Genomic DNA, 23,292 nt, shown 5'->3' with positions numbered 1-23,292 from the left:
TTCTGCCAGGAGAGACAGAATCCGCACCAGAAATTCCTAAGCCTAATCCACAACGTGTGCACATAGCCTAAGTCTGCCAAATCGTGGCACTAAGATGGTGGCACTGTCGTGATTTCTTGCTTTATTCAGATCTGACTGCAGATTCTCTCACATTTGACAGGAAGAAGAGCGTAGTATGAAATATGAGGCATTTTTCCAGTCAAAATGGTGCATGCTGATAAGGACCCGATATAAATAAATGGTGTCCGATGAGCGAAGTTGTGACAGATTCGGCACTGCAATGTGGTTTGGGGAAAGGAAACTGATGTGAACAGTAATGTAACGGTGTCTCATAATCTGTAAAATTGGATTATTTGGCAATTTATGAGTCTCAAACATGTCAAATTAAAGGATTTTTCATCGACTCAGAGGAAATAATTGATAAACCAGAAATCACACCGGTGTATTTCTAATAAACAGCTCTTTGAGGAGTAACATCTAAGAGACGCTCATTTTAGTAACTAAAATCTATGCATTGAAGCAGAATTTTGCCTCCACTATAGCATTTGGGGGCAAAAATGGCGCTGTAATAATCGCATCATTTTACTGTCACTTTCGACCTAATTTGTTTTATAATGATTTTGAGGCGCATTTCTTCTCAGAGAAGTGTCCACATCCAGTACAACTGCCCCATTGCTACATTTTTTTAGGCGTTCATCTCCCCATAACAAAGTGCCTCATATTATGACCAATTTGGCTATAAAAATAAGACTGTGAAGAACATGACTGCCAAAAACAACAAATCTGGCAGTATAGTGCTGAATTTGCTGAGAGAGGTGACGTTCTTCGCGCCTTTTGTTCTGCGCAGCCGCAGTTCAGCACATTTTTTTTAAGTCCCGTCTTATAGGGGAGTGCACTAGGTCCAAGTCCACAACCGAATTCATCCGCGGCAGCGTGACGCTGTGCTCCTTACTTCCGCCCTGTATTCCTCCGCTGGTGTCGCCGCCATTTTGTTGGCACCCAAACTTTTGAAATAGATGAAATACTTACAGTAACGTGACGGATTATCACCGAAGAGGGCGGACGGAGGAAGGAATAGGTTTGGCAAGCTGGCTGTGAGCACTGACCGGCCGCGACGGTGAGTGCTCCTGGAAATCGGTCGATATAGTCCGTCGATGTCCATGTGGTCGTCCTGTGTGCGATTAAGAGGGGAGGCTGTAGGGGCACTACAAGTCGCAGCTTCCATTACCACCCCACACATTATCTCCACAGCTCCTGATAATTGATCCCTCAGCCACCTGCGTATTTCCCCAATCTGCTGAGGTGTCGCTCAGCCCTCTTGGGGAGAGATATAACAAGTATTTTATGTATTTGTGAGGTAGTCCTCATCTTATTTCCAGTCAGCGGTCCCTGGCGCTGTGCCGGTGTCCTCTGAGGCGACCATATTTGTTGTGGCTGGATTTCCGTAGCAGAAACTCGTGATAAATGTGACATTTTCCTCATATAAGGCTGATTAAAGTCCCCATTAGCCCCTCATTTCATATTAGGCCTCCGGACCCCCTCCTGCGTCATGTCTTCCCTCAGACAATCGCATGTGTGGCAATTCCCTTTGATTGTGTGTATGTTGCAGATGGCGCTGGACCTGGGGAAGCGGTTACTGGAGGCAGCTCGCAGCGGAGAAGATGACGAGGTCCGACAGCTGATGCAGAATGGGGCGCCGTTCACCACAGACTGGGTACGTCACCCGGCCGGGTATCGTGTGGGTGTGAGAGATCCTGACAATTCCTTTCCTTTTGTTTTTCCTTCCTCCAAGAGCCATAACTTACTTTTTTTTTTTGTCCAGTGCCGAGTCTCCACCGCTGCTCCTACTTTCTGGTACTGTCTCCAGCTCGGCAGCTAATCGGTAGATCCGCTGATTGGCCGCAGCGCTGTTGATGTGATGGACCGTAGCAGACACTGGGAGCTGCTTGTGGAGACTATGCGCTGGACCCGTGAGGGTGAGTAAAGAGCGGCTTGTATGGGTGCGACGTGTGCTGGGTTTGCTTGGCAGGTAATGTGTGTAACGGCATTGGGGATGAGCGTTCATGGGTTTCCAAAAGAGCAAAACGCTCTTTCATTGGGTAACTAGATAGTTTATGCTGGAATAAAGATCATTATTCTCGGCAGCACAACGTCCGGGGTAAGTAGGATATTGTGTCGCTGGACATACGCAACATGCAACTCGGGTTCAACTTGGCTACAGCCTAGCACTAAAATAGATTCACAAATGTGTTTTTTTTTTTTTTTTTTTTAACACACTGTTTCATGTCACTGTAGCTTCAGTCTACATAGGACGTGCTGCCGATTAGCATTTCTGTATCGCCATCGCTGCGGTCACGCATCACTACACTGAGCGCGCTGTAATAACTACCCTGCACTTAGACTGATGGGCCGCTCTGCATGAATGCGCAAAGGATATATGTTCATTTTTTCCTTTCTGGCTGTACTTCCATTAAGGCAGCCAGACATGATTTCAAGGCTATTATTATTATTTATTGTTATAGCGCCATTTATTCCATGGCGCTTTACATGTGAGGAGGGGTATACATATGCTGTTCACATGTGGCGTTTTTGCAACATTTTTCTTTATGTTCGCAGGGCAAACACTACCTAAAATACTGTATATACTCGAGTATAAGCCGACCCCCCTAATTTTGCCACAAAAAACTGGGAAAACTTATTGACTCGAGTATAAGCCTAGGGTGGAAATGCAGCATTTACCGGTGAATTTCAAAAATAAAAATAGATCATTCTTGCCCCATAGCTGTGCCATATAGTGCTCTGCACCGTTCATATTGCCCCATAGCTGTGCCATATAGTGCTCTGCACCGTTCATTATTTCCCCATAGCTGTGCCATGTAGTGCTCTGCACCGTTCATATTTCCCCATAGCTGTGCCATATAGTGCTCTGCACCGTTCATATTTCCCCATAGCTGTGCCATATAGTGCTCTGCACCGTTCATTATTGCCCCATAGCTCTGCCATATAGTGCTCTTCACCGTTCATATTTCCCCATAGATGCTCCACATATATCTGTGCCGCTGCTGCTGCTGCAATAAAAAAAAAAAATGCCATACTCACCTTTCTTGCTTGCAGCTCACCAGCGTCCAGTCCCGGCGTCTCTCCGCTCTGACTGATCAGGCAGAGGGTGGCGCGCACACTATATGCGTCATCGCGCCCTCTGACCTGAACAGTCAGAGCGGAGCGACGCCGGGAAGATGGAGCGGCGCCCGGTGGCTGGAACGTGGACAGGTGAATATGCGATACTTACCTGCTCCTGGCATCCGGCTCCTTCCCCCGTACAGCTGGTCTTCGGTGCCGCAGCTTCTTCCTCTATCAGCGGTCACCGGCACCGCTGATTAGAGAAATGAATAGGCGGCTCCACCCCTATGGGAGGTGGAGCCGCTTATTCATTTCTCTAATGAGCGGTCCCACGTGACCGCTGAACAGGGGAAGAACTGCAGCACCGAAGACCGTGGGACAGGCGGGGAGCGCCAGGATCGCTGGACGCAGGTAAGTATGTCTCAGCGCCCTCACCCGCCGACCCTGCCACCCACCTTGACTCGAGTATAAGCCAAGAGGGGCACTTTCAGCCCAAAAATTTGGGCTGAAAATCTCGGCTTATACTCGAGTATATACCGTAAGACATTTTTGGTGCATTTTTTTTTTTCCTCGTTAAATTGGGTCAAAACGACTGAAAGAATTGACGTTCTGCAGATTAAATACAAAACGCAAGGTTTAAAAAAAAAAATGCAGACTATTTTTGAGACCTCATTCACTTTGCTTTGCTATAAAACACAGCAGTTTTTGCTTTTGTGAAAAACTGCTGCAAAAAACACCATGTGTGGAGCCAAGTGGCGTTTCTGGCTGTGACTGGCATGTTCTTATTTTGTGTAAAACCGACCCTGCGGGACGAATTGTACTTGTGAATTAAAGGGAACCTGTCACCCACCCAGGCGTTTGTAACTAAAAGAGCCACCTTGTGCAGAACTAATGCTGCATTATGACGACAAGGCGGCTCTTTTAGTTATTGGTGCTATAACTTCTGTTTTCAAATGAGCCGGCACCTGCGCTCTTTTCTCGTGCCTTGGGCATGCGCAGTGAGTGCTGCCCGTCCTCTGTCCTCATTTGCAGTCTAGCTGTCTGCGCCTGTGCGTCCGCCCTGCCTGAGACCCCCGCCCCGCAGTGTCTTTTGATTTATTCTTACTGCGGGGCTTGGATTCCTGGGCATGCGCAGTGCATATCTAAGGCTATGTGCACACGTAAGAAAAGAAGTGCAGAATTTTCTGCACAAAATCCGCATCTCCTGGCATAATCTGCAGCCGCGGAATTGCTGCGGATTTGCCACTGTGGATTTTTAACATGGAGGGGTGCAGAAACGCTGCAGATCCGCACAAAAGAAGTGACATGCACTTCTTTGAAATCCGCAGCAATTCCGCACTGATTTTTCTGTACCATCTGCACAGCTTCCCCCCCCCCCCCCCCCATAGAATAACACTATACTGTACATCACAGTGCGGATCTTCAGCGTTTCTGCACAGAAAACTCCGCTGTGGATCCGCAGCAAATCCGCATTGTGTGCACATAGCCTCAGCCTCTCACTCATCTCCCTCCGCCTTCTTCAGACTGTGCGGAGTCAGCTGATCCCTAATCGACGTGGCATGCGATTAGATATGCACTGCGCATGCCCAGGAATCCCAGGCCCGCAGTGAGAATAAGTCAGAAGACACTGCGGGGCGGGATCTCAGGCAGGGCGGCCGCACAGGCCCAGTCAGACTGCAAATGAGGACAGAGGACGGGCAGCGCTCACTGCGCATGCCCCAAGGCATGAGAAAAGAGCGCAGGCGCCGGCTCATTTGAAAACACCGCTGAGGAGCCGGCGCCAAGAGGACATGAGTAACGGCGGTGCTGCGTTTGCAGCAGGGGGGGGGGGGGGAAGACCTGCCTCCAGGACTGATTCAAGGTATTTGGGACAAATTATAGAATGGATTATTTCTGAAATTACTCCACCAATAACTAATAGAGCCGCATTGTCAGAATGCAGCATTAGTGCTGCACAAGGTGGCTCTTTTAGTTACAAATGCCGGGGAGTGTGACAGGTTCCCTTTTAATCCTTTCATTTTATCTTATAATGTACTGGAAAATGGGGGAAAAATATTCCAAGTGGGATGGCGTGATGAGGGAAAAAAAACCCCACTCAATTGCACCATTGTTTTGGGGTTTTCTTCTTGCGTTACGGCATTTATTATGCGGTAATTATGTCCTGGTAAGTTTCCATATCAGGATAACTACAGCAACACCCAGCGTGTATAGATTTTATTATATTACATTGGTATTTACAGTCTGTATTTTAATTATAAAAAATGTTTGTCACCATCTTGTAAGACGTGTAATTTTATAAAGCAGTGTGGGCTTTTTTTTTTTTTTTTCTTTCTTATTGATCATACCATTTAGGGGGCACATAGGACATTTTGATTTTTTTTTTTTTAGTAGGCCCTTGGCTACCATGCCAATCCATTGGCGATATGGTCACAGGAAAGGGGTGGGGGGGTGATGGTGACAGAACGGTCCGATCATTGTCAGAGATTGACAGCAGCATTTAAGCGGTTAACAGGGAGCTGAACTGAGTCTTCTCTCTAGTATTAAGGACAGATAACTTTGCTCCTATGCACCCCTCACCGGTCACTACCACATTTGTCCCATGTACTGGATGGATACACCTGAGGCCCCATCACACATCCTGATGTTTCTGGTACTTGAAAAACAGTATTATTGCTATCCATGTCTGTGTGTAACATTACATATGTGTGACATAAGTGTGACACACACCGTCACCAGAGAAAAGCAGTACAGTTCACGCTGTTCCTAGGCATCGGGTGCTGAAGGCTGCTCTCCTCATTGTCTCCCTGAGATCACAACAATGGTGGGAGTTGAATTCAACACCTGCTGTGAACATGGTGTGTTAAATAAATAATAAAAAAGTGTGGGCTTCCTTGTGATTTTTTTTTTCATAACCAGCAGAGGAAAAGCCTACCGCAGGGGGCTGATAATAATCTGGGAAAGGGGCAAATATCCCAAAAGGTTCCAAGGCTCACAGCTGTTTGCTTAGCCTTTACTTTGTTCTTACTTTGTAACCAGCAAAGGCTAAACAGACAGCTGTGGACTGATATTAATAGGCTGGGAAGGGGCAAGGGATATTGGGACTCCTCTCAGGCTAAGAACATCATCAGCCGTCCCAGAAATGGGACATCCATGAGATGTGCTTGGCCTCGCTCTTCCCACTTGTCCTGGTGTGGTGGCAAGTGGGTTAATGGGGTTAATGTCAGCTGTTTTATGGCCACTGACATCAAGCCCAGGGGTTAGTAATCGAGAGGCATCTATAAAATAACCCCCACAGCTGTCTGCTTAGCGTTTGCTAGTTAGAAATGATAGGGGAATCCTAAGTTGTTTTGTCTTTTTCTGGGGTCCCCCCCCATAAACAAACCAGTAAAGGTTAAACTAAAAGTTTAGTTTTTAATAGCCTGGAAACCTTTTGGGATATTGGCCCCCTTTCCCAGATTAACATCAGCCCCCTGCATTCAGCCTTCTCTCGGCTGGTTATTAAAATTATGCGGAAGCCTACACAACTTTGTTTTTTGAATGTTCTAGTCCACGATGTACACAGTGGGTGCTGAACACAACTCCCACTATTTGGCACTTAGTCGTGCTGATCTCAGGGAGACCAGGTGAGAATGATGTGACAAGCCTTCAGTTCCTGGGAACAGTGCGGCATGTATGACTTTCCCCAGGCACCAGTATGTGTCACACTGATACGGCACACGGATGTTATCCGTGTGTAATCAGTATGCATGTGTGCAGGACTTTTCTCTATCGCCTCATTGGGGGACATGGGAAACCATGGTGTATGCTGCTGTCACTAGGAGGCTGACACTATGCACACAAAAAAGTTAGCTCCTCCTCTGCAGTGTACACCCCACCAACTGGCATTATGAACTTCAGTTTAGCTTAGTGTCAGTAGTCTAACTCAATGTGCGTCGTTCCTTTTCAGATTTTCCGGAGGGATACAGGGTGAACAGTCACACCTGTAATCCCACAATACGGACTATGAGTACGGTGTGTACTGCCACCCCGTATCCTCATAGATCCCACAGCAGGACCAAGATCCTAGCACACAAGCATGCTTAGAAGTCTTGTCCTAGCAACGTCCCCCACCCACTCGCCCACCAGAGCCTGTAGGTTGCAGAGACGAGGACGTCCATCAGCTCCCTGGACGTCTGATATCTTCCCCGGATTGAGGTTTACTAAGGACGGCGTGGGATTTTTTTTAGGTGAGTATTCCGCCCACCACTCGCCGTGCCGCTGCATGTACTCATTTCAGTCCCGGGAACGCTTTTCTCCAGGCCTGCAGCAAGTTCCGGACAAGAGTGTGTGACTGCCTGTTCTCCTAAGGGCTATCATTCCTGAGGAGAATCTTCCAAGCCGTGCAGCCTTCCATCTGGAAACTGCAGCATCTGCTGTGAGTAGCTCTGCACTGCAGACTGACACTCTCCCCTGCCTCCCTGTCCCCTAACCTTCTGGCATTCTCAGGGGCCCGTTCGTCATGTCTAATCCTAAAGGGAGGTCGCTCCCGGCCTCCTATCTTTTCCCTACTTCCTGTGCCTTAGTGAAACACTTTGCGTGTTTTGTCTTGTAACTGCAAGCTCCTCTGTCAGGCCGGCAGCAACCTCATTATGCCCACCGCCCAGGACTCTCCTGCCATTCCGCCTGAGAGCGAAGTCCCCACCCTAGGCTGGGCCTCCTCTCTGTCTCGATCAGTAGCGGATCTCACACGGGTGTCCCAGACCCTTGTGTCCGTGATCGATCAGTTGCCCCTGCAAACTTCCGTAGTAGCCAGCGGGTCGCTGGAAGCTCCGTCCGAGACTTCCAATTTAGGCCGCAAAGATCCAGACAGGAACGCCGGTCTGAGTCCACGGTCCTTCTCTGTGGTCGAATTTCCCCTGGTCCTCCTACCCGGAGTCAGGCGAGGCTTTCTCTGATGCGCCTTTGGAGGATAATTGGGAGTCGGATTCTAACCAAATCGCCAGCATGAGGGATATGATTCAAAGCCTCATAGGAGCGATCAATCAGACCTGTGGCATCAAAGATTCCTCTATGGAACCAGGTTTCGTTTAGACGGTTTAAACTATCTTCCAAGGTATTTGCTCCTCATTCGAAGTCTGTATCCGAATGGGCTAAACAACTCCGTTGGGGCATTCAAGCGGGAGCTCCACCAGAACGGCTGGCGGAACTTGCCATCCGGATTACTCACGCTGAGGAATATTTGGTTTCCGCTTCCCTGGACACCGCGTCTTGTGCCGCTCAGGTGTCCAGCAATGTTGTTGCCAGCCCTCGCACCACTTGGCTCAAGGCCTGGCAGGCGGATTTGTCATCAAAGTCCCTTACCAGCCTGCCTTTTCAAGGTTCACGTCTTTCGGTTCCATGCTGGACCAAATTATTAAGGACGCCAACCGGGCACCAGTTCCCTCCTTCCCCAGTCCAGACCTCGCCGACCTCCCCCAAAGCGGCAACTTTGGTCTTTTCGGCCTTCTTCGTTGTTTCGTGGCATCAGATTCCTTTTCCCAACAGCAGAGGCCACAGGCACGTTAAGAGAAGAGGGTATCTTTCAAACCCACTCCTTCCTGGCGTTCCCACTACTCCCATGGTAGATCCTCCAGGTCTAGGACTGGAAGATCCACCTCGGCATGACTCCCGACTAGACCCCAGCCTTTTTCCCAGGCTGGGCAGCAATCTCCTCTTCTTCAGGGACGTCTGGGTCTCCTCAGTTGTGGACGCATGGGTCACGGAACCTGTATCCTCTGGATACAAAATAGATTCATTTCAAGGCCCCGGGATCGTTTCTTCGAATCCCAACCTCCAAGAGACCCCGCTCTAGTCCCGGGTTTCTTTGCAGCCATTGCTTCCCTCCTCAAATCTGTGGTAATCGTTCCCATCCCAGATAAGGAACGGTTCACAGGCTTCTGTTGGAATCTTTTTGTGGTACCGAAAAAGGACGACAAGGTTCGTCCCAGTCTGAATCTCAAATTGCTGAATAAGACGGTTCGTCTGAGACACCTCAGGATGGAATCCTTTCATTCGGTAATCGCTTCCATGGAGGCTCAGGAACTTCTGTCTCAGGCTTCCGAAAGTCTATCCACCGTTCTCGACACTCTAGCCCGTTTCGAGTGGCTCGTCAACAGGAAGAAGTCCTGTCTTGTTCCTTCTCAGCGCCTCGTATTTCTGGGCATGCTCTTCGACACTCGTCGGACCAGAGTCTGCCTTCCCGAAGACAAGATATCCCTCCTTCGTCGGGAAGTTCGCTTGCTCCATGGTTCTCAGCTTCCCTCCTTTCCGATCGGCCATCGGAGGGGAGGATGGTTGCAACATTGGAAGCAATTTCCCTTCGCCCGTTTCTCTCAAGACCTCTTCAGCAGGCTGTTCTATCGCAGTGGGACAGGTCTGTCTTCTCCCTGGATCGTCCAATCCGGCTTTCTCCACGGGTCAAACGGTTCCTCAACTGGTGGCCGACGTCGCCTCTCATATCCTAGGGCAGATTCTTCCAGTTCTCTTTCAGGAGGTGACGGCGGACGCCAGCCTGCTCGGCTGGGGTGCGGGGCTTTGTCACCTGACTGTTCAGGGTCGGCGCAGGAGACCTCTCTGCCGATAAATGTCCTCGAGTTCCAGGCCATCTTTCTGTCTCTTCTTCACTGGGTAAGGATTCTTAGGGGTCTGCCAATTCGAATCCAGACAGACCATGCCACAGCAGTAGCATATGTCAACCACCAGGGGGGAACTCTGAGTTCTCGGCCAAGGTTTCCAAGATCCTCCTTTGGGAAGAGGCAACGCTCCTGGTGATATCCGTGGTGCAGATCCCCCGGCGGGGACAATTGGACCGCCGTCTTCCTCAGCCGCAAGGGCCTCGCGGCAGGGGAATGGTCCTTGCTTCAGGAGGTCTTCCATCAGATTTTTCCTCGATGGGGATTCCGGAAGAGGACCTCACGGCGTCCTGAATGAACAGGAAAGTCCCTCGTGTTGTTCCAAGGTCCCGCGATCCTCTCGCAGTGGCGAGATGCCAGCCTTGGCAGAAGGATCTCGCAGGTGGCAGTGATTTTCCCACCCCAGGGACCAGGGCTGTGGAGTCGGTAAGCCACAGTTGCAACTCTGACTCCTGGATTTTATCAGGTTCCGGCTCCGACTCCGGCTCCTTCATAAATGGCCAATTCGTAACAATAAATTTACTGTTGTCAAATATTAACATCATGCTTATTCAGTTTCTCACCATCATATAAGTGATCAGACCACTTAGAGCAAAAACTATATTTATTAGAATACAATTAGAATATAGCAAATAACTTTTATAAACTTTTCTAAACTCTTGTAAGTAAATATGCAATAAACACTTATGCAGTTAATAAGAAGAAATCTATAAATTTGTCCTCAGAAAAAGTATTGCCTCTGTCAGATCCTCCTTCATGGATGCCCTCAAATCTGATCTAATTATTTGAGAGCAGAGAACAACCTCTCTACACTAACTTGGGTTGGTGGCAAAGCAGTAACCACTCGGGCAACATCTCTGACAATGTCAGGATACAGAGGAATCGCTTGTTGCACTGTTATTTTTGATGAACGGTCAAATTTCTCAATTTCTTTTAGTGCACATGAAAAATTCTGCTGAAATGTACTGGCTGTGTTCTTATCTGCTTATCACTATTGTTCATAGTTTGATAGAACATATATATTTGAGTAACATTTATAAAAATTCATATGAAAGTTCAATTATGAAATATTAATACATTTAAAAAAAAAAAAAAAAAATTTTTAAGCATGGAGTCGGTACATTTCTACCGACTCTGACTCCGACTCCAACCAAAACTAACTCCGACTCCACAGCCCTGCCAGGGACTGCTTTGGGACGTCCCATGGTTTCCTGTGTCCCCCAAAGAGGCGATAGAGAAAACAGGATTTTTGGTTGCTTACCGTAAAATCTGTTTCTCGGAGCCTTCATTGGGGGACACAGCACCCTCCCATGTTATTCAATTTATGTGGTTGTATGACTGTTGTCATGTTTACAGTTCTCATGTTTGTGATTATCTCAATCTTATCGTTTTTCTCTTCTTTCTCACTAACTGAAGTTCATAATGCCAGTCGGTGGGCTGTACAATGCAGAGGAGGAGCTAACTTTTTTTGTACATAGTGTCAGCCTCCTAGTGGCAGCAGCATACACCATGGGTTCCTGTGTCCCCCAATGAAGGCTCCGAGAAACAGATTTTACGATAAGCAACCAAAAATCCTGTTTTTGTGGCCTGTGCTGCTGTAAAAAAAAAATTATGCACATATCAACGTGTTTTTGCCCATGGATACACATGTCCGTGGAAACACACTGACACGTGCGCAGACCACTAATTTTAATGGATCTACATGTGTAACTGTCTCCAGTACGCTTGAGAACTGTTGCTACACGTAGCGGAGATACTGACATATGATGGTGATGTAACTTGTCTTCCAGCTCGGGACGTCTCCTCTTCATCTCGCTGCTCAGTGCGGACACTTCTCCACGGTAAAGGTTCTCCTGCAGGCAGGGATCAGCCGAGACGCCCGGACCAAGGTGGACCGGACTCCCCTGCACATGGCGGCTGCCGAGGGACACACTCTCATTGTGGATTTACTGATCAAGGTGTGGCCACACCCACCGGGTGCAGTCCGCTCACCCATCTCCTCTTCCTAATTGGTTATTAATTGTGGTGGTTCCCCTTTTTTAGAACGGCGCCAACATCAATGCCAAAGACATGCTGGAGATGACAGCGCTGCACTGGGCGACGGAGCACAATCACCAAGATGTGGTGGAGCTGCTCATCAACAATGGGGCTGATGTCAACCTCCAGAGCAAGTTTGGAAAAACACCGTTTGATATCGCCCTCGACCGAAACTACCCTGAGCTGCTGATTACCTTACAGGTGAGGCAGTCTGCATTTTCGTGCGGCTCTCCATTACAGATACTGGTGCCAGTAAATGTGTTTAACCCTTTAGTGAATGAGCCAATTTTGACCTTAATGACTAGGCCAAACTTTTTTAGTTCTTATCAGTGTCACTTTTTGTGGTAATAACTCTGGAATGATTCAATGGATCCCACTGATCGAGTTTTTTTTTTCCGATGACCTATTATACTTCATGATGGTGGTAAAATTTCTTTGCTATGACATTTATTATTTACCACAGATGCCCCGACATGCATTTGTGTTGGGATTAGGGTTAGGCTGCTTCCACACATCAGTTTTTTGCCGTCAGTCACAATCCGGTGAATTTTAAAAACAAAACAAAAACTTATCCGGCAAAAGTTGCTTCCGCAACAGATTTTTCTCATAGACTTGTATTAGCGACGGATGGCCTCACGTTTCATCCATTTTTTTTTTTTTTTGCCGAATCAAATTGGGTTTTCTGGTGGCTGGAGAAAACGGACAGCGACGGATCCAACACCAACCATCGTTTGCTAGAATGGAACCCTATGGGGCCAGATCCGTCAAATGATGGAATCCGGTGACTGATTCAGGGTTTTTTTTGTTTTGTTTTTTTATCCAGTTAGTTGGATCAGCTAGTCGGATCAGTCAAAAAACAGATCCATCACATCGGTTTTTCAAAATCTGCAACACATCAGTTTTGTTTTTTTCCAACATTCGACGGATTGTGACTGATGGCAAAAAAACTGATTTGTGAAAGCAGCCTTAGGGATGTAGTTAGGGGCAGGTTGGGATTAGGTCTAGGGGCGTGTTAGGGGTGTGTTAGGATGGAGATGGAGTTATAATTGGGGGGTTTCCACTTTAGGCACATCAGGGGCTCTCCAAACGCGACATGGCATCCGGTCTCAATTCCAGCCAATTCTGCGTTGAAAAAGTAAAACCGTGCTCCTTCCCTTCCGAGCTCTCCCTTGCGCCCAAACAGTGGTTTACCCCCACATATGGGGTATCGGCGTACTCAGGACAAATTGCACAACATCTTTTGAGGACCAATTTCTCCGGTTTCCCTTGGTAAAATAAAACAAGTTGGATCTGAAGTAAAAAAAAAATTTGTGAAAGAAGAAGAAAAAAAAAAGTCAAATGTTCATATTTATTTATTTAATTTTTTAAATAAACATTCCAAAAATTCCTGTGAAACACCTGAAGGGTTAATAAACTTCTTGAATGTGGTTTTGATTACCTTAAGGGGTGCAGTTTTTAGAATGGTGTCACACTTGGGTATTTTCTCATATAGACCCCTCAAAGTAACTTCAAATGTGATGTCCCCCTCAAAAAAAAAAAGTGTTGTGAAAATGAGAAATCTCTGGTCAACTTTTGACCCTTATAACTTCCTAACAAAAAAAATTTTGGTTCCAAAAATTGTGCTGATGTAAAGTAGACATGTGGGAAATGTTACTTATTAAGCATTTTGTGACATATCTCTGTGATTTAAGGGCATGAAAATTCAAAGTTGGAAAATTGCGAAATTTTTGCCAAATTTACGTTTTCACAAGCGCAAGTCATATCAAAGAAATGTTACCACTATCGTGAAGTAAAATGTCACGAGAAAACAATGTCAGGATCACCGGGATCCATGGAAGCGTTCGAGTTATTACCTCATAAAGGGACAGTGGTCAGAATTGTAAAATAATAATTTTCAATCTTTTCAAGGCTGGGATTACATTCTTGCATTCTACACTCTGCACTTATCTCTGGGTTGCTGTGTAAATCCCACAAAATTGCGATACACAAAAAAACCCAAACTGAACACACCCACCTTTTTAATGAGGCAGATGGAGACACTTTAGGCTATGTGCACACGTTGCGGATCCACAGCGTTTTTTTTTCTGTGTAGAATTGCACCAAATCCGCAAAGGCAATGTAAATGGGAATCCAGAATTGGTCAGCATATGCTGCGGAAAATTCTGTCCTGATTCGCAGCGTTTTATTTTCCACAGCATGTCAATTCTTTTTGCGGATCTGCAGCGTGAGTTGTCAGTCAAATACACAGCCAAACCACAGGTGTAAAAGGGGCTGTGCACACGTCAGGATTTTCTCAGGATTTTCTCAGGATTTTCTCAGGATTTTCTCATCAGGATTTGTAGCCAAAACCAGGAGTGGAACAATTAGAGGAAAAGTATAATAGAAACATATGCACCACTTCTGCATTTATCACCCACTCCTGGTTTTGGCTACAAATCCTGAGAAAATCCTGAGAAAATCCTGAGAAAATCCTGACGTGTGCACAGCCCCAAAAGGTTTTTCGGATTTGCTGCATGTTTGCGTGCCAAAAACGCTGCAGAAAGGAAATGTCAAAAGGAGGAAGAGAGTGTGTGTGTGTGTGTGTACCCAGGCGTCGTCTGATAAGACTACTACTCCCATCCAGCTATGTCTGTTGTCACATATAACAGTGACAGCATGAGCCGATGATGGGAGAATAGTCAAAGAGAGGCAGAGACCTCGCAGAAATTTACACAAGCAAATCCGCAACTTGCGCACATAGCCTTAGTCTGTTTTGCATCTTCTCCGATGGTATTCATCTTTTTGGGCATGCACAAATCTGTGGTCGCCCACACTTGCGCTCTAAAAAGGCGCCTAACATGATGGTACGATGCCGGAACAAAGACCAGTCCAAAGTGACTCCATCTGCCTCATAAGTGAGTGGCTCTGTCCAGGTTGTTGTGTGAGTCGCGGTTTTGGGGTGTTTACACAGAAACCCTGCTGTAAGCGCTCAGCAGGGAGTCCAGGATAAATGTGAGCCAAGCCATGTTCCAACATTCAGAATGAACAAATAAACAGCAGTACAAGAATAGGTCTTACATTTATTTCTGCACAGTGTGTTTAAAAAATAAAAAAATAAAAAAAATTACTGCTCTCACAATTGACAGCAGTGTTTAAGGGGATTATCCACCCCCGATAATCTCGGGGCAGATACTGCAGGGTGTCAGCTATCATTATACAGGTGACACCTGTGGGAATTGACGCCGCCCGGCGCTATACTCTTAATTCTTCAGCAGTGTTAAAAACTAACTCTGCGGACTAATGCCCCTGAACAGCTGCCAATAAAAGGCATATCGGTGGTCAAGAGTATTCAACCTTCGAGCTTTGCTCAATCACGTGATCGCTCCTCTTTCACCACAGGAAACTATGCAAGGACAGGGACACTTCCACACTCAGCCGTCCAGGACCAACGCCATCACTGTCTCCTCGCCGCAGATCATCCTGACGCCCCGAGATCTGTCCAGTCTGGTGTCTGCGTCTAACCTGACCACTACTACAGGTACGACGTAAAGGGCATAGTCCTGCACTCTCTGATGGTTCAGTCCCTTTGTAATGTTTTTTTCTATTGCAGTCAACAGCAATGGAGGCACCATAGAGATTACCAACCCCAACTCTGTGCTGGCCACACTAGCAGCACTGGCAGAGGCCTCCGCCCCTATATCTGGCTCAGACTTTACAGCTGGTGAGTGTTACCCTCGCCCAAGTTAGATCTTATATTTATTTTTTTCTAGACTTTAACTCATAAAAGTATTGTTTTCCAGGCTCCACCACAGAGCTCGTGGATTCTGCTGGCTCCTCCGTGGGGCAGATTATGCAGAACAGAGGCCAGAGGGTGATCACCATTGTGACGGATGGCGTAGGACTTGGAAACCTGCATGGGGGGTTTACTGCTGATCACATCCAGCATCCGCTCCTAGTGACCATACAAAATGGGGAGCAAGGTGAGTAGACCTAGTGTATAGAGCGGCCAGAGAGAAGGAAGGGCGGGTGCCACATGTAACTGTTACCATTTTGTTTACAGTTGTCACCATCCCGGAGGAAGAGGTGATAGAGGAGGTGATTACTGAGGAAGACTTGCATCCAGCCAAAAAACCTCGCTTAGAAATGGTGGAGAATGCTACAGCAAAGAAAATGGTGAGGAGACTGATGCTCAGGGGCGAACCAGTGGGGAAAGGAGAGAGTAGGAGAGGAAGAATTTGGTAGCGGTTAATTCCTTTATCTCGTCTTCCATCCAGGACAACAATCACGACGAGGACGCCAGGAAGCTTCTCCAGCAGCAGCTGCACGAAGCGAACGTAAGGGCACAGGAATTCCGGCAGCAGCTCCTGGAGAAGGAGCAGGAGGCGGAGGAGTACCGCGTGAGGCTGGAGAATCTGGCCCGACAACACATCAACGGGGACAGCTTCACGGTGGTGGGCGACGGAGACACCATTATCATCTCCACCGAGGAGTTACAGGGCACAGAGATGACTGAGATAGAGACAGTGGAACATTACTGCGACATCCCCGTGGAAAGTGTTGTGATGTGATCAAGCTGCCGCTATCATCGTAGCAGGTTGGCAAACTTTCCAGCTGGTTTTCTGGGGTCCAAGGCCAGAAGAGTTGGGTGAATCTTAGGTTGGTGAGGTGCGAGGGTCCGCCGGAGAATAGCCCCTTAGTCACACTACTAATGCAATCCTGTATCATGAACGGCAGAAGGTGGACACAGCTCTGCTTCTGGGATGCGTTGGCCTCCTGATGGTGGTCCGCAGTGGATGTGGCAGAGCCTCACTGTAAATGTACATATATACTGTATATAGACTGATCTATATTTATATATTCTCCAGCAGCGCTTGTCACTGCATCCCCCTCTACTCCTTCTTCCCTGCAATATACATCACCTAGCCATCACTGCACAAAATGCTGGTTTCCCAGCCGTTGGTAATCGGTCATGCTGGGACTTGTAGTTTTAAAGTGAAACTAAAATATGGTGCTTGTGAGCTCAGCTGTGTTCCGTTCCATATTGGTTTGCATCCCAGAAGGATCCATGTGTAGTCCCACTTGGGACTCCAGAGACGAGAGATTGATGCTTCGTATTTGTGGCGGAATGCAAAAGACAGAACAGACCCGGCATAGGTTATGCCACGGTGACAATTTCTCCTGTCTGCAGGCTGTTACCATGGCAATTACTCCCAGCCCTCTTAATAATCATTAAAAGCCGCGATGTTGGAATATAACGCTTATATTTGTGGTCGTTCTTTAACTCCATGATGGCCGATGCCAAAAAACATAAACCACAGCATGAACAGTATGGGGCTGAAAATGTGAGGTTCCCTGTATAATACTTCACTGGGAATTATTTCATATATATTTTTTCCCCTAGTCTGTAATTAATTTATTCATATGTAATATTTTAACATATTTATATATAATTTCTCAATTCGGGCAAAAAATAATAATCAGACTTCATGGAGAGGTCAAATTTTTTTTTTTTTTTTTTTTTTTTATAGAACACCATGTCTCGCCTCATTCTCTGCTTTAATGCACGCAATCTACTTTCTTGGGGGGATGGGGGGGAGAGAAATATAATATTGAAGGAGTTTTAAAGGTAAATTTTATGCCTTGGCATATATATATATAAAAAAAACAAAAAAAACTGCAGAGTCACAAAATCCTCCAAATTAAAAAAAAAAATTGCCACGCTTTTAAATAAAATCTTGTATGTGATATAGTTTGTATGAAAGTTATTTATACGTTGGAGACTGGAGACAATTATATGGAGCATTGTGTAATATACGCTGTGTAAAATATATATCGCGACACATGGACTATAACATTTTGTTTTTTCCATTGTATGGAGAATAAAAACTTCTGTGAGTTTCTAAGTGGCACCTTAGAAACAAGTGAATCGGATTGATTGCTCCCTGTTCAGTCACATGATGTCATTCCTGACCTGTATAAAGCATCGGCGTATTCGGGAGAGAATTCTTTACAGAACTGCTTTTCTACCGCTCCGCAAACAATTTTGTCAATAATGTGAAATAATTTTCTTGTATTGTGTACATATTTTTTTTTTTTTTTTTTTTACTAATTTGTAAAACATTTTATATTTCAATAAAAGCCTTTTTTATATTTTAAAGTAAAAAAGTTTCCCTTCGCTACGTCAATGGAAAGTCCTATTTCTAAAGTTTGTGCCTTTACTGTGCCACCAAGTGAGACTGTTGCTGTAATCTTTTATTTCTTAGCAGATTCCATATTACCGATTTGAACTAATGGTGGTATAAACCCTGTGAACTCTGAAGTCTGTTACTTTTTAGGCTACAGTCAAACTATCAGTATGCGGTCAGTATTTTCTGTCAGTACTTGTAAGCCAAAACCAGGAGTGGATTAAAAAATACACAGGTGGCAACATGTTTCTACTATGCTTTGATTGTTCGCCTCCTGATTTTGTTCGCCTCCTGATTTTGGCTAACAAATACTGATGTAAAATACTGTCCACATACTGATATTGTGACCTTGGCCTTAAGGAGACTATTAAATCAGCAGACCTTCCTACTTCATTGTTCTGTCTTTAAATAAAAAATGCCACTGGCTACGTTGTGTTCTGAGCAGAGACCAAATGATCGGCATGTGTGTCGCAATAAGGAAGCTGATAGGTGTTGGAACAGGAGCTTTGGCGTAAGTACTTGCATTGATATATATTTTTTTTTTTTTTTTTAGAATAATAAAGGGAACACTTTGCAAAAAAGAGGGATTTTTGTTACTCACCGTAAAATCTTTCTTGGAGCCTTCATTGGGGGACACAGATAACCGTGGGTGTATGCTGCTGCTGCTAGGAGGCTGACACTATGCAAAAAAGGAAAAGAACAATAGCCCCTCCCCGGCAGTATACACCCACCGACAGGCACGGAGCACCTCAGTTGGTGAAAAAAGCAGTAGGAGAAACAACCATAACTGAGGACACATGAGTACCAATCAGGACTTGTAGGTCCAAATACGGTACCAAGAACAAATAACCAGGGGGAGTGCTGTTACCCCAATGAAGGCTCCAAGAAAGATTTTTTACGGTGAGTACCAAAAATCCCTCTTTCTTGATCACTTCATTGGGGGACACAGATAACCGTGGGACGTCCAAAAGCAGTCCCGGAAAAGGGTGGGTAGAAAGGAAGCGAGAAAAGGGCTCAGGTTGGCCGGTGTGCGACAGCTGCCTGCAGTACCTTCCTACCAAAACCTGCATCTGACGAGGTCTGGGTATGAACCCTGTAGAACCTCATGAACGTATGTAAAGACGATCAGGTGGCAGCCTTGCAAAATGGAGGCCTGGTGACGAACAGCCCAGGAAGCACCGACAGCTTTGGTGGAGTGGGCCCGTACCCCAGGAGGGGGCTGTGACTCTCGAGCACGGTAGGATTCCGTTATAGCAGAACGAATCCAACGAGAAATAGTGGATTTGGACGCTTGAAGGTCTTTCCAGCGACCCTCAGCAATGACAGAGTCGGATTTGCGAAAATGGGCAGTTCTAGAAAGATAGATCCGAACGGCCCTGACAACGTCAAGCTTGTGAAGAGACTTCTCCAAGGGGTGAAAAGGAGAAGGGCAAAAAGAAGGAAGAATGATATCCTCATTGATGTGCAAAGTGGAAACCACCTTGGGAAGAAATTCAGGGACAGGTCTTAGAACAACCTTGTCCTGATGAAAAATCAGGAAGGGGGAGCAGCAGGATAATGCTGCCAACTCAGAAACTTTTCTAATTGAAGTGATGGCAATGAGGAAGGCCACCTTCCAGGAAAGAAAGGAAAAAGACGTCCTGAAGCGGTTCAAAAGGAACGGTCTGAAGGGCACTGAGAACCAAACTGAGGTCTTAAGGTTCCAGCGGAGGACGAAAAGGAGGAGCAAGATGAGCAACTCCTTGCAGAATAGTCTTCACTTGAGAGACGGAAGCCAAGTCCCTTTGGAAAAGAATGGACAAGGTGGAAACTTGACCCTTTAGGGTACTGAGGGACAAACCCGAGTTGAGACCCAACTGCAGGAAGCCCAGAAAGTCCGGAAGGGAAAAGGTCATCGGAAAGACGTCGTGTGTCTCGCACCACCGGAAGAAAGCCTTCCAGTACCTGTAGTAAATGCGAGAAGAAGCTGGCTTCCTGGCTCTGATCATGGTCTGTATGACCTGATGAGAAAAACCAGACTCCCTCAGAACCGTGGCCTCAACAGCCAATGCCGTTAAAAGCAGGGACTGAGAACTCTGGTGGAAGAGTGGGCCCTGTGAGAGAAGATCTGAGCGGTCTGGGAGTCTCCAAGGGGTATCCGCAAGCATGTTGACCAGCTCCGCGTACCAGGGGCACCTTGGCCAGTCTGGAGCTATGAGTATGACCGGAATCCCCTCTAACTTTATCTTTTTTTACTACCCTTGGGATCAAGGGAAGTGGGGGAAACAGGTAAGGAAACAAACTGCAACCTTGGGATTACCAGGGCGTCGTGGTTGATGGCCAGAGGGTCCCGGGATCTGGCGACAAACTGAGGAACCTTGTGGTTCATCCAAGACGCCATGAGGTCGATGTCTGGGGTGCCCCAACGAAGACTAATCTGGTCGAATACTGAGGGATGGAGAGACCACTCGCCAGGCCCTGGCAGCTGAGGAAGTCAGCTGCCCAATTTTCGACGCCCGGAATGTGGACCACTGAAATGACTAGAACGTGACGTTCCGCCCAATGAAGTATCCTTGCTGCCTCTTCCATTACGGAAGGAAAGTCCTCTGAGGAGCGATGAAGACAGGGTCCACCAGGTCAGTGACTGCCGAACCTGCCGAGGCAGACGAACGGGGCAGTCCAGTGCGGTCATGGATCTGTTCCAAGTGGAGAGAAGAAACAGAGGGGACGTGTGTGGAATTGGGCAAAGGAAACGGCCTCCATGGAGGCAACCATCTTTCCCAGGACTGCCATGCAGAAGCGAGCGAGGAGCTGGGTGTTTGAGAGATCGGGCTGCCTTGCGGAGACCGGAGAACTTGTCTAGTGGGAGGAAGACCCGAGCCAAGTTCGTGTCGAATTCCATGCCCAGGAAGGACAGACGCTGGCAGGGAATCAGAGAGGGCTTGTCCCGGTTGATGATCCACCCGTGGCGAGTCAGTGTCCAGAGAGATCTGGAGGCTTTGCGCAGCGTCTCGATGAGAAGAAGCCCTGATCAAAAGATCGTCCAGGTAGGGGATGATGAATATCGTCAGGCCGAACGGGAGGGCCTTGAATTGGATAGCAAACCAATGGTTCCTCTGGTGCTGTACGCAGATAGAAACATGAAGGTACTCATCCTGAATGTCCACCGAACACAGGAACTCCCCGGGATCCATGGCGGCAATCACAGACTGCAAGGACTTCATCCTGAAGTGGCGGAGTCGAACATGGTGGTTCAAAAACTTGAGATCCAGAATTGGGCGAAGGGAACCGTCCTTCTTGGGGACTACAAAGAGGTTCGAGTAGAACCCCAAAAAACGCTCGTTTGAAGGGACAGGAACGACTACGCCAGCTGTGACCAGGGAAGAGACGGCCTGAAGAAACCCGGGCAGTTGAGACGGTTGCTTAGGTGGACGAGAGAAGAAGAAACGATTTTCTGGAAGAGAAGAAAATTCGATCTTGTAACCGGAGGCAACTACCTCTCTGACCTAGGTGTCGCTCACTACAGACAGCCAGGCTTCCTTGAAGGAAAGAAGTCTGCCTCCCACCCTGGAAGTCATTCCAGGTGGGGGCGATCCGTCACTTGGAACGAAATCTATCGGAATGGGAGCCAGAGGACTTGAAAGGTTGGCTCTTAGTTCTCCATCTGGGGGCAGGCTTGTAAGAGGGTCTCCTCCGCTCTCCTGAAGCGGAAGGTTGCTCCTGCTGGGAAGAGGAGTCAGAGGTCCAAAATTGACGAAAGTGAAGAAACGTTTTGGTCTAGAGTGAGGGAGGGAAGTACTTTTTTCTCCCGTGGCATCAGAAATTATCTGGTCTAAGTGAGAGCCAAAGAGTCTGGAACCCTGAAAGGCTAGGTTGATGAGACACTTCTTAGAAGTTGTATCTGCGCTCCATGCTTTGAGCCAAATAATGCGGCGTATAGCAATGATGTTGCTACTAGCCCTTGCGGAACAGGCCGCTGCATCCAAGGAGGCAGCCAAAACATATTTGCCCGCGTGGCCAATCTGGTCCGCCAAATCAGCCAGTTCCTGTGGGGAAGCGGAAGCCAAAATGCCTCGTCAAAGAATCTTGGCCCAGGCGGAAATGGCCTTTGCCACCCAGGTGGAGGCGAAACTGGGGCAGAGGGAAGCTCCTGATGCCTCGAAAGCTGATTTGGCTAGAGTCTCAATCTGTCCGTAGCGTCTTTAAGCGACGCACCGTCAGGTAAGGACAGGAACGTCTTGGATGAGAATCCGGGGGGTCCACCTTGGGAGATTCTGCCCATTTGGCAAGAAGGTCAGCACTAAACGGGTATAATACGTCCAGGTGTTTTCTACCTGGGAAGCGCTTCTCAGGATGTTCCCAGTGCTTAGACAGGGTAGACTCAAATTCCTCGTGATTGGAAAAGGAGCGAGTAGGACGCTTGACCCGTTTGAAGGAGACAGAAGGATCCTGTGAGGGAACCTCGTCCTGTTTAAGCTTAAGCGTTTGGGAGATAGCCAAGATGAGACTATCCACAATAGCCTGTATGCCAGACGTCTGGTCTGAGTCAGTCAGAACCGGACTGAGAATCTGTGTCCGACCCAAGGTCCTCCTCCAAAGAGGGGAATTGGGAAGAGGTGAGCAGCTTGGGAACTGCTGAGGGACCCGGAGAGCTGGAAAAGGAGCCAGACAGGGACCTCTTTCTAGAATGGCCGGCCGGAGCGTTCTTCTGAGGGTCGATAACAGGTGCGTGCGACTCACCATGAGAGACTGTTGGAGCACTGGTGGCTGTAGCTAGATGCGGAAGTTGTTCAAGCGCCTGGATCAGAGATTGGGATACTTTAGTCAAGTCAGAGACTGAGACATAGCAACAGCCCACTCTGGGGGGAGGGGGAGTGCACTCATCCTGAGATTCGGAAGCTTCCTGCTGGGCAGAAGGGTGACGACTGACCTGCTGACCACTTTTTCTTGCAGCGTGAGCAAGCGTAATGAATGATGGTGGGTTTGGAAACAGAAGCCCCAATAGAGTTGGACATATGTAGGCTGTGAGCTTATAGCAAGATAAAAAGGGTTGGAAAGCTCTGCCTGTGTAAGTCTAAACTACTGCAGCGCTGCCTCCGGAGTATGATATACTGCAGGGGAGGGTTTCTAGGGTATGGATGAAAGCCTACCGTACAGGAAGGAAAGAGCTGCAGCTGAGCTGGTATCTGTGCCCCCCGAGTGGAGTAGCGTCCGGATAGGAAGCAGAATCCAAGATGGAGGAGGAATAGAGGCCTCGTGGGGAAGGGGGGAGTGGTTAAGCGCACAGCCAATGACCGGGAAGAGAGAAACCCCTGATAGGTCCTAGCGGCAGAAGGGGGCGT

General features: G+C 47.5%; 1 protein-coding gene across 1 annotated transcript; it reads left to right on the top strand.

The window, feature by feature from the left end:
• The first annotated feature begins 963 nt into the window (after positions 1 to 963).
• Positions 964 to 17,951, top strand: GABPB2 (GA binding protein transcription factor subunit beta 2). Its single transcript, XM_069728759.1, has 9 exons — positions 964 to 1,117; positions 1,610 to 1,714; positions 11,561 to 11,728; positions 11,814 to 12,008; positions 15,186 to 15,324; positions 15,397 to 15,507; positions 15,587 to 15,766; positions 15,847 to 15,959; positions 16,061 to 17,951. Exons 2-9 carry the CDS (start codon positions 1,610 to 1,612, stop codon positions 16,352 to 16,354), a joined length of 1,305 nt encoding a protein of 434 aa, XP_069584860.1. The 5' UTR covers positions 964 to 1,117; the 3' UTR covers positions 16,355 to 17,951.
• The last annotated feature ends 5,341 nt before the right edge of the window (positions 17,952 to 23,292 follow it).

The sequence above is a fragment of the Ranitomeya imitator genome, chromosome 1, assembly GCF_032444005.1.
Source record: "Ranitomeya imitator isolate aRanImi1 chromosome 1, aRanImi1.pri, whole genome shotgun sequence".
Taxonomy (NCBI): domain Eukaryota; kingdom Metazoa; phylum Chordata; class Amphibia; order Anura; family Dendrobatidae; genus Ranitomeya; species Ranitomeya imitator.
The sequence above is the reverse complement of the archived record's forward strand: the minus strand, read 5'-3'. Positions and strand labels throughout refer to the sequence as shown.

Bases quoted from the DNA above. Each gene is read 5' to 3' on its own strand.
- GABPB2 (XM_069728759.1), top strand. From the start codon at position 1,610: ATGGCGCTGGACCTGGGGAAGCGGTTACTGGAGGCAGCTCGCAGCGGA. The intron at 12,009-15,185 runs GTGAGGCAGTCT...CTTTCACCACAG, and splicing joins AGCTGCTGATTACCTTACAG to GAAACTATGCAAGGACAGGG. The intron at 15,960-16,060 runs GTGAGGAGACTG...TCTTCCATCCAG, and splicing joins ATGCTACAGCAAAGAAAATG to GACAACAATCACGACGAGGA.